This window comes from Morone saxatilis, unplaced genomic scaffold (assembly GCF_004916995.1).
Source record: "Morone saxatilis isolate NCDOM2014 unplaced genomic scaffold, NCSU_SB_2.0 Contig18, whole genome shotgun sequence".
Classification (NCBI taxonomy): domain Eukaryota; kingdom Metazoa; phylum Chordata; class Actinopteri; family Moronidae; genus Morone; species Morone saxatilis.
The window spans coordinates 11,304,309-11,314,896 of record NW_023339740.1 but is presented as its reverse complement, the minus strand read 5'-3'; the positions used below and the strand labels follow the sequence as shown (position 1 = coordinate 11,314,896).

Here is a 10,588-nt window from a genome sequence, read left to right as displayed (position 1 = left end):
ACTAATTATAATCCAGTGATATTATATGCGTTATTCTCAAATGGACCCCTCTGCATAATTAATACTTCTACTTTTGGTAATTTACATTTAATGTGGTGCTAATACTCTTTTTAAGTCATTTTTTTAATGCAGGACTTGTTACAGAGTATTTCTACACTGTTCTTCTTCCACCTCTGTCTAAAGTAAAACATTACATGCCAGTTTACAGGACAGGGCAAATTTAGAGAGACACATTTGTGTGATGACATTCAAATCACTTCTCTGATTGCAGGCAGACTTGATTTCAGGCCATTTGATAAACATCACGCAGGGCTTTAGACACAGAGTTTCATGGAGGAGGTGTAACACATTATGTGCAATGGCAGTGGTAACGAAACAAGAAAGTTAGGGCTGGTTATTGATGAATAACTGAACAGGCCAGTCAGGGCAATGGACCCAAAGTCAGAGACTGAAGTGGCTGGTATCAATTTAATTTGAAATACAAAGAGGTCTGTCAAAAGTTCGGATGTCCAGATCACAATTTTTGTTTCTGATCCTTTAATGTTCAGTATCCCATATTGAGTTTGATTTCTTTTTATCCAGATCCATCAAACTGTGAAACTAAAGGCCAGAATGTGTCATATACAAGACATACACTATCCCTATATTGCATATTTATCCATTTCTTATGGGTCGAGATTCTGTTTGTACTTTGGTTGTACAGTCACACCTGTTCTGGTCACAGCTATCTTCTTGATAGGCCCAGACTGGTGTCAGGTATATTGACAGGTGTTTTGCTATACTGGCATTTTTAACCAGGTCTGGCACATTACGCTCTGTCATCAGAGCAGCAACATGGAACGTTCCTGATTTAAACTTTAAAGAAGCATTTCTTAGTCATGCTCAGTGTTTTGGTCAGCAGTGAGAAACATGAGACCAAGAGTGCAGTGTCATAGCTGCATGGAGTACCAGGACTTCAAAAAGTCTGTGTGTGTGTGTGTTTGAGACAAGCAGAGAGTGCATGAGCCTCTGGGTATTGGTTTGGACTAAAGCCAAGCTTACAGGAAATGCCAACAAAGCACCAAGAGACGTTAAAACAACAAGCACACACATACAAACAGACTCACACACATGCACACTCACACACAGTAAATTAACAGCCACCCAATCTCTGCTCCAGCGTGATCAAACCACAGAAAAAATTTAAAATCAACTTCCAGCCAAAACTGTGTGAGTCATTGGCTCGTTGTCTGCCGCTGTAACGGCAGCTTTTCATCTTGTGTGAATCTAATCGATGGCAGACAGAAAATCATATGGGCAAGTGGATTAAGTATGGGGCTGGGAGACAGAGAAACACCCTCTGACATAAGAATTAACTGCTTAGATAGCAGACAAATCATGAAATGTTAGAAAGGACAAAATCAGGGAGTGACATTTCACCCTTCCACTGACCAGAATGAAGAGACTGGTCTGAGGATCAGTTTACACTGATACACTTGTCTGCACAAGACAGAATGTGAAGACCTTATAATCCCAGACCAAAGCAGGTGAAGCTTATCATTTTTAGCAAAATACATCTGATACTGCAGTAATAGATGGTCTACTGCATCAGTTTGATATATATCAGATATTGTCAGTCATAGAAAAACCTATTGGTAACTTTACTTTATTATGAAAGAACTGTGTAATAATGTCTTCACAGACCTTTGACCGCCTTTGACCACTGTGATTTTAAAGGACTAGTTCATCACAACATGAAGAACTGCCAGGTGAAATGCTATTAAAGTTTATATACTGTAAAAAACAAACACACAGCAGAATAGTGCTGCAGTTCCATCACATCATTCTCACAAACTATTAAAGGTAATGGAGCCATCTCTTTACAGCTCCAAAAGAGCATAAAATCTCCATCAAATTTGCAATATGTGGTTGTATGTGGAGCTGTGAAAGGATGGTGTTGCTGTCTTGAGTAGCGTGGGAGTCGGCTGTGACCACACGGAGAGACTAGACACTGCATACTCAACAGCAGGTACAGAAGTACATTTTTTTCATACATGCAATATATCAGGCACATCCAATATCTGTTTTGTTTAGCTTAAAGGAACATTTTGAGAATTATGCATATTCACTTTCTTACCAAGATCTTTATAAGAAAATTGATACCACCCTCAAATGTTTGTATGCTAAGTATGAAGCTACAGCCAGCAGCCAGTTAGCTTAGCTTAGCGTAGCTTAGCTTTAGTTTATAATCCAAAAACAGGGTGAAGCAGTTAACTTGACTCTAAGGTAACAAAATCTACCTAGCATAATATTTAAAGCTTAAACAAACAAGATATAATGTGTTAACCAGTGAGTTTTAGAGGTGCTGGTAGGCAGATTTTGTTACCTTTGGACAGAGTCAGGCTAGCTTGTTTCCATTCTTTATGCAAACTAATTGGCTGCTGCCTTTAGCTTCATATTGAGTGTACAGCTTTTCATCTTTTTATTTATTCAGGGGGTTTGAGATCAATGCTCTCTTTTTCAGGAACGCCCTGATCACATTCATGCAGTTACACATTCACACTGGAGTGGCTAGAGTTGAGAGCCTTGCTCAAGGGCACCTAAGTGGTAGTCAGGGGCATATCCTACCTTTCACTTTCTCCACGCAGATTCATCCTGCCTGTCCCTGGGGTTGAACCAACAATGTTCCGGTCACAAGCTCGCTTCTCCGAATGTTAAACTATTCTTTAATTGATGTTTCAATTTGTGGTGTGAAACTAAACCTTTAAATGTTAGGAAGTATGTCCATCATAACGCCTCAAAGCTTATTTTATGTATTCATCCTACTCAGTATAGCTACTTGATGTTATCTTGTTGCAACATCAAAGCTACATGGTTACGATATGATATTAACAAAGAGGTCATCTCAGAATCTCAGAATTGCCTCTGCACTCTATGCTGTGCTACTCATTTGTACAAAATGACTGAATGCTGGACTGAAAATTGCTTCAAACATGCCATTTCTGACAGACTGAGTGGGTCCCAACCAACCAGAAACCATTGTGGTCCAACTTCGCTCAAGTCGCTCATTGGTCGAATTTCTCAAATGTGGCTATAAAGGACGTCTGGAGTGCCGCAAGTGCTTAAAAGCTTCAGTGAAGTGCATAGCCATTTGTCAGCATTGAGGAGTGTGAAGAACGTACATTAATAAATCAAATGGCTCTCAAGTGAAATACACTTTTCTCACACAGCAAATAATTCATTTAGAATAATCAATAATCTGAGGTTGATACTGAAAAGTGTTGTATCATCACTGGGAATTTTAAGGATGTTTGATAGTCAGAGATTAAGACAACACTGTTTTCACTTTATAGTATTTGCTTTTTGGACTATATAATGGAATTAGTCATAACATGATCGGAGGAAGTTCAGAATGTTTTCTGCTGTCTTTGAATCCTACCATAAAAAAGATATGTTTTTTTGTATGAAGGAAATCCCATTTATTGCTAATGGGAAAATAGAGACAGACAGTTGATGTAAACCAATTTTGTTTTCTACAATTACATTAGCATAATGGCTTTGGCAAATTTCTGTCCTATTTCAGCTAGACTGTTTTCAATTAATCACAGTTAATACACTGTGAATGTGTCTCAGCACCAGTAAAAGTCAAAATCCTGATCTTTTTTATTCTAATTTTAGATTTTGACTGTTTTGTCCAACTAGACACAAGTCCACTTCTTTTTGCACTGGCTATCCCAGAGGTGGGCACTGAGGTTGGCAAAGTGGCTGAGGTTGTGTTTATGCAGATCAGATATCATAGCACAGTGCCATTTTGGTCTTTTCCACCCGTTCCGACCACCTCTTATCGCAGGCACACAGAAAGAATTTCACATGCAGCATCCCTCAGAATATAAGTTTTCTTTTAGGAAAAGCCAGCCTGAACTGCCCAATATTTAAGTCTACTCTAACTTCACTTCCTGATAAAGTAGTCCTCCTACAGGTAAAATGTGCTCATCCTGGGCTGCTCGGCGCCAGGAGTGTGCTTGTGCCACCAAAATTCTAGCCACGCCCACGTGTTTTTGCACTTTGCATCCTGAGATTGCAGCTGCATATGTGCCCAGTTTCACTAAAGTAGAGCCCATTATGTTGATCAGTGAAACAGTAGTAACATCTGTATTTGTGCGTGTGCGTGTGTGTATGTAGGAGTTTGCCACCCTGACGAAGGAGCTGAACATATGCCGGGAGCAGCTGCTGGAGAAAGAGGAGGAAATATCTGAGCTGAAAGCTGAAAGGAACAACACCAGGGTATGTGTGTGTGTGTGTGTGTCTGTGTGTGCATATGTAAGTGCAAGTGTGTGGTGATGCTGATGAAAACAAACAATGCTTCTAAGCTTGAAATTAGTATTCTCTTTGGTCATGCATGCATTCATATGTGTGTATGTGTGTGTACGTGCTGTAGCTGCTGTTGGAGCACCTGGAGTGTCTGGTGTCTCGTCACGAACGCAGTCTGAGGATGACAGTGGTGAAGAGACAGGCACCCCCACCATCTGGAGTCTCCAGCGAGGTGGAGGTCCTCAAAGCCCTGAAGTCGCTGTTTGAACACCACAAGGCTCTGGATGAAAAGGTGGAAACACAAACACACACACACCAAACACACATATTTAAGGGATGTGATCCGTTCTAACAAATACATGCAGAGGACACACACCACTTTGTTGCTCCTGGTTTGTCTTTTGAAATGCTGTCCTCCCTTACTAATTAATCCTGATCAATTCGGTTTTGCTGGTTGTTTTTTTTTATTGTTAAGCTCTCCATCGAAGGGAAGAGATTGTTAACAGCAAACAATAGCAACAGCAAATTACGATCGGAAATTCAAGCAGATGAAAAAACAGGGAGAAATTCCTAATAATATAATAATATGTAACAAATATGTATAATATGTAAAAAGATTCTTCGTTCAGATGAGGTAAATAGAGGTCTACAGCCACTATATGAGAATTTCTAGTACAAAATATTATATGTTATACTAGCAAAGTAAATCAAACTTGAATTGTGAGATAAAACAGATCTATTTATTTACAGATTAATATTCTGTGTCTCTTCTTCAGTATATAAGTGTGTCCTTGTGTTTCTGGACTTTCTCTTGATGTGTGTTTTCTTGGCGTTTTGCAGGTACGTGAGAGGCTTCGGGTGGCTCTGGAGAGGGTGGCCACCCTGGAGGGACAGCTAGCAACTACCACGCAAGAGGTGAGCTGTGTGAACATGACTGTGTGTGTGTGTGTGTGTCTGTGTAGGTGTGTAGGTGTGTATGTGTGTTTATGTGGTTTTTGGTAAGTGAAACATCTGTTCGGTCCCTAGCAGACATCTGTTGAAGCCTCCAGTCTGATCTGATATATGCTTCAAGTGTCACGCTGGGTGAGACGCTCTGTCTTCTCAGCCCTCTGTTCATACACACACACACACACACACACACACACACACACAAACACACATACACACTGTACAGAATGCCATTAAAGAAATCATTATCAAGATAAAATTATGCTAAATATTCATAGCAGGCTCAGTAAAAGCAGAATCACAGTGAGTTATATAAGAATTTAAGTCAAAGTATTATTAAGTTGCACTGATCACACAGGAGCAGACCCTTCCTCCTCTATTCTGAGCATAATTCATATTGTAGTTATGTAAAATATGGTAGAGCATGCTGTCTGATGAATGTTGGCAGCTTGAGCCAAGGGTTCCCTTTGGGAGGCAGAGTTTTGTTCTTGGATTCACTGAGGGAAAAGAAAAGATAGTAAATGTTTGAGTTTGTTCATTGTTCATTTTTTTTTTTTAATCTACATTTCAGTTGAACATGGTGAGACAAAGGAAGGACGGTGACTCAGTGGAGCGAACAGATGGATCCAAACCTACATGGAAGGTCTTCCTGGCTGTGTGATTGTTTTTCTGCTCTGTGCTTTATCTTATGTCTGCCTATGGTATTTGTCTGTCTGGCTGTCGATCGCTGTCTTCATAAGTATTTCTGTCTTTCTTCCACACATTAAGACACCTACTCACGTACACACATACAAATGATATGGAGCTAAATTAATCTTCCTTTACCTTTCTGATAGTTCTGATAACATTAAATCTCTTGCTCTCTATTCGAGCCCTGTCTTCCATGGTTTAAGCCCTGAAACGAGCACGCATTATGTAACTGTGTCTGGGTCCATCCACAGGGAGTAACAAACCTCCCTGCAATTAAACAGCAGAGCCTGTTTGTATCTGAATGGAAATCGCCTTCCTCTGTACGGGCCGGGCAGCCAGAGAAGAGCAATATGAGATTTACTTACTTTGGCTCCTATTTCTTTGGCTGAAGGACGCAGGGAGCAAAAATAAGTGTCAACAGTAGTTTTATTTAAAGCAATAATTTAACTTGAAAAATCAATAACTTACCATTAAGAAAGGATGAGAGGATGAGACAGAGAGTGAGGGAGAAAGGATGAAGAGAGAATTGTTGGAGTATACTAGCATTAGGAGAAAGAGTGTAGTTAGATGTCTCAGAGTGTGAACTCTGCAAACACACACTGCCAGGGCATTATCCATGACAGCCGCTGTCCTGCTGACGCTCACTACCCCCCATTTGCTGCAACCAATTGAAACCAATTCAAAACACCATTAAGTGATCATGTCCACATGTCCTTTTTAGAAGGAACCCCAACCAAGACTATCTCAGGGCCATGTCATACCCGACTTCCACACATTGACAGTCAGATGGGGCTGTACTACAGCTGCTCTTTCCAAAGTCCCTGGGAGTAAATCTAATATTGAGTTTATGTGGCTAAACTGGAATTATGTACAATTGCACAAATCACCAGGTGTGTTTTATTAAGCTGCTTCAGACCATTTAGCCCTATTTCCCCCAGTGTTTCATGGTATGTTTATGTTTCTGTAAGGTATTCATGAGCAGGCAAAATTGGAACATGAGGGAGCGGAGGGGGTCCTACTAACTTTGGCTGCCCACTGTGTTGCCTGTCTGAATATGTGTCCCCGAAGGTTTGTTTAATTAAGGCCCTGGAATTAACTGCACTTTGAGCTGAGAAGGGAAGAGAAACAACATCAAAACAACAACATGGCAGCCTAACCTCACACAACCCGCCCTCCTATGCATAACGCTCAACACTTTTTAATCTAGGTCATCCAACTTTATCAGTTCTACAACTGTCAAAAACCTTGACGCATAGCATGAATATTTGTATACGTGTCTCAGTCCTAGAATACATTTTATGCAAGAACGTGCACATATATCCAATAATTCTGTGTGTCCACCTTACAGAGACTGCCCAATGGCTCAATAGACGCTCATGACGATGGCAGTCGGGTGTCTGAGCTTCAGGAGCTGCTTGATCGGACCAATAAGGAGCTGGCCCAGAGCCGCGAACACTCTGCCACTCTCAACGCCCGTTTGGCCGAGCTCGAGGCCGAGCTCACGAATGCGCGAAGAGAACTGAGCCGTAGTGAGGAGCTGTCAATCAAACAACAGAGGGAACAGAGAGAGGTGAGAGTAAAGGAAATGTGCTTTTGTTCTGAAAGCAAGCACTCAGAACAGTGGGCTGCAAACACTTTTAGGTAAAAAGTTAATAAAATGAAACATTCGACTGTTTTGTTCAAAAAAGCATAGCTCTAGATTAATACCTTACTATATCATTATTTTAATACACCTTTGACCCATGCCATTGAGAGTCACTCCTATATATAAACTTTACATGATAGCAGATGGCTAAGACTAACTAACCTGTACAGTATTGTGTTGTTATTGTTGTGAACAACATACTAGATTATTTTTTAAATAAAAATACTAAAAAGGCCTGCTGCATTTTCTTTTTGTGTGTTCTTGCTGGACATTGAATGACATTATATATTTTTATATTTTATTATTTCCTATCATTACATTAGTACACACTTTTTTTGTATATAAACTGCACTCATACAATGTACTATGAAGGTTTATGTATAGATTATGTGCATTCAATCATAAAATGGCTTCTCTCTCATGATCTCCCTTGTATTGTTGCTGTGTCTGTGCACCCACAGAGAGAGGATATGGAGGAGAGGATAACAACGTTAGAGAAACGCTACCTGGCTGCTCAGCGGGAGACCACACACATCCACGACCTTAATGACAAACTGGAGAATGAACTGGCCACCAAGGACTCACTGCACCGACAGGTAACAAACATATACACACAACAACACTAGCTGTACAAGATCACAGTGAGCATAATATAACATTTTACAATTATTTAAAATAGTAAATATCATTGTTACATTAAACTAAGCTGTTTCCACAGATACCTGATTGGGAGTTAAGTGTCTGAAAACAAAGAACAACATCAGTTAATGAAGGCTGACATAAGGACTAAATCAATATTAATTAATGTGCTGTGTCATTATTGTGCTATGCTTAGGCTTCGTTGGATGTGTTACAGTCATAATGTGTTGTTAAGTGACACCAAAAATGGCACACTTGTCTTGAGGTGACATATGTCTAATATCCTGTTTCTGTATGTCTTGCAACATTTTAATATGGCATGCCCCAGCAATGACACCAACAATAAAGCTGAGATGGTAATAAAATCAGAAGATTGACTGAGTTTTTCTAAAGTGTGACAATGTAAGGTAAGGTATTGAAGAATAGTATAGTGAGTGAGTGAGTGAGTAAGTGAGTGAGCATCCTACTCAAAGGTTCATGTGTAGTTCAGGGTCAATCTGAGTTCAGCTCCAAATGGGGAATACCAGGAACATCCTCCACTCATGTCCGTGTGTTGTGTCCTGCACTACACTCTTGTGATCACACTGTCCCTTGGCTTTCTTTGCACGTGTGTGTGTTTGTGTCAGAGCGAGGAGAAGGTGCGCCAGCTGCAGGAGATGCTGGAGATGGCAGAGCAGAGGCTGGCTCAGACCATGAGGAAGGCTGAGACATTGCCAGAGGTGGAAGCTGAACTGGCGCAGAGAGTGGCAGCACTTTCCAAGGTAACACACACACACACACACACAGCTGAGGTTTATAACCAGAGAGGAAAAAACAGCTCGGTGGAAGCATGTCACACCTTTGTATTGACACCTTTCTGATGGCGACGTCCCCACTACCAGGCATATGCCATCTGTTACAGGGAAATGTGTGAATGCATGTGTGGTTTTGTCGACGTTATTTCTTTGCAAATACTGTTTCAAAATGTGCCAATGTTTTCTTATAACTGCCAGGGGAGTGTTGGATAGTTGGGAATAAAAATGTTACCACTTGACAGACAGTCATATTTCAAAAACAGTTTTATTTTTTATCAGAAGCTATTGACACTTAAATTGAAAGGCTTTTGTATGTATGTTCAAGGTGAGTTTACCTAATAGGATTTGTGCAGCAGTGTCAGTCCCATCCTCTGTCATTTTAGCCTTAAGGGACCGTCTGTCTCACCTTCCCCTTTTCCTCTCACCTCCTCGCAGTAATATTGGAAAAGCAGATCAGGATCCCACGCTCGCTGTCAGTCAAAGCCGCCAGCGTCCTCAAGGGATTCCTCAACAAGGTAAGAAGGGGTCAGAAGGGCTTCGATCCATCTTAAACAGTGTGAGCTCTGCTGGCCCCTGAGAATGACATTATCATGGCCTTAGTCAGAGTCAACTGCCATCTCTCACTGTCCTCTCAATGTGGCTCTCCTTTCACCTATTCATAATACACCCCCTCCCTTCACCAAAATCTACTCCTCTTTTACACCTTTCTATCTTTTCTCGCCTTCTCCACCTTTCTTTCCTGTCCTCTGACTTTTTCTCTCGTCTCATCCACCGTCATCTCCTACTGTCTCTCACCTTCGTTTCTCCCCTCACTCCCACAGGATCCCAAGGAGCGTCTGGGCTGCCACCCTCAGACAGGCTTTGCAGACATCATGGGCCATCCATTCTTCAGAAACGTCGACTGGGACCTTGTGAGTCATTCACTTTTATTCTCTCCGTGTTTCTGCGTCTCCCTCTCTTCTAGTTTTTCTCGCTTCATTTGTCGACTTCATCGCAATTTTTATTATAATCTCAAACGAAGGAAATCGGTTGCCAAATAGGTCAAAATCAATCCATATATTGATCCTGCAGAGAAGGAAAAACAGAAAGCTGCTACCAGACAGCAGAAGGTCAAATCTAAGTGCATGGGGTCACCCTTTCTCTCCTGCCCTGCGGATGTAGAAGCTCTGGCAGGGCAGAGGGTTACTGGCGAAGGGATGAGACTCATGTCCTTGTGGAAGACAGACAGACACACAGACAGCAGAAATGGACAGATCAAGATGCAGAAGAAATTAGTAATAACGTTGACTCGTGGTGGAGTGGTGAGAACCTGAGGGGCATAAGTGACATTTCCTGCTTTTATAAGAGTGACGAAACAAAACGTCTATGTTTTGTACTGATTTTGTTTTTAAAATGTAATCTTAAATGATAAACTTTGTGAACAAGTGGATGAAAATATAATCAATGAACAATTATCTTTCAAGTACACTTATGTCCTTTCAGCCCTAAACAGTTCAGAGTGTTCAGTGTTACATCTTTTGTTTTTAATTAAATACTCACATGAGCCATTTTTATCAAGAGCTTTCTCACACACACACACACA

General features: G+C 40.9%; 1 protein-coding gene across 1 annotated transcript in view; it reads left to right on the top strand.

The window, feature by feature from the left end:
- ppfia4 (PTPRF interacting protein alpha 4) overlaps nucleotides 1–10,588 on the top strand; it is a 52,238-nt gene that overhangs the window by 28,580 nt on the left and 13,070 nt on the right. The window contains exons 3-9 of the mRNA XM_035662860.1: nucleotides 4,162–4,263; nucleotides 4,418–4,582; nucleotides 5,131–5,205; nucleotides 5,810–5,881; nucleotides 7,277–7,498; nucleotides 8,035–8,169; nucleotides 8,839–8,973. Of these exons, the coding sequence (XP_035518753.1) occupies nucleotides 4,162–4,263; nucleotides 4,418–4,582; nucleotides 5,131–5,205; nucleotides 5,810–5,881; nucleotides 7,277–7,498; nucleotides 8,035–8,169; nucleotides 8,839–8,973 (906 nt within the window). The remainder of the gene's footprint in view (nucleotides 1–4,161; nucleotides 4,264–4,417; nucleotides 4,583–5,130; nucleotides 5,206–5,809; nucleotides 5,882–7,276; nucleotides 7,499–8,034; nucleotides 8,170–8,838; nucleotides 8,974–10,588) is intronic.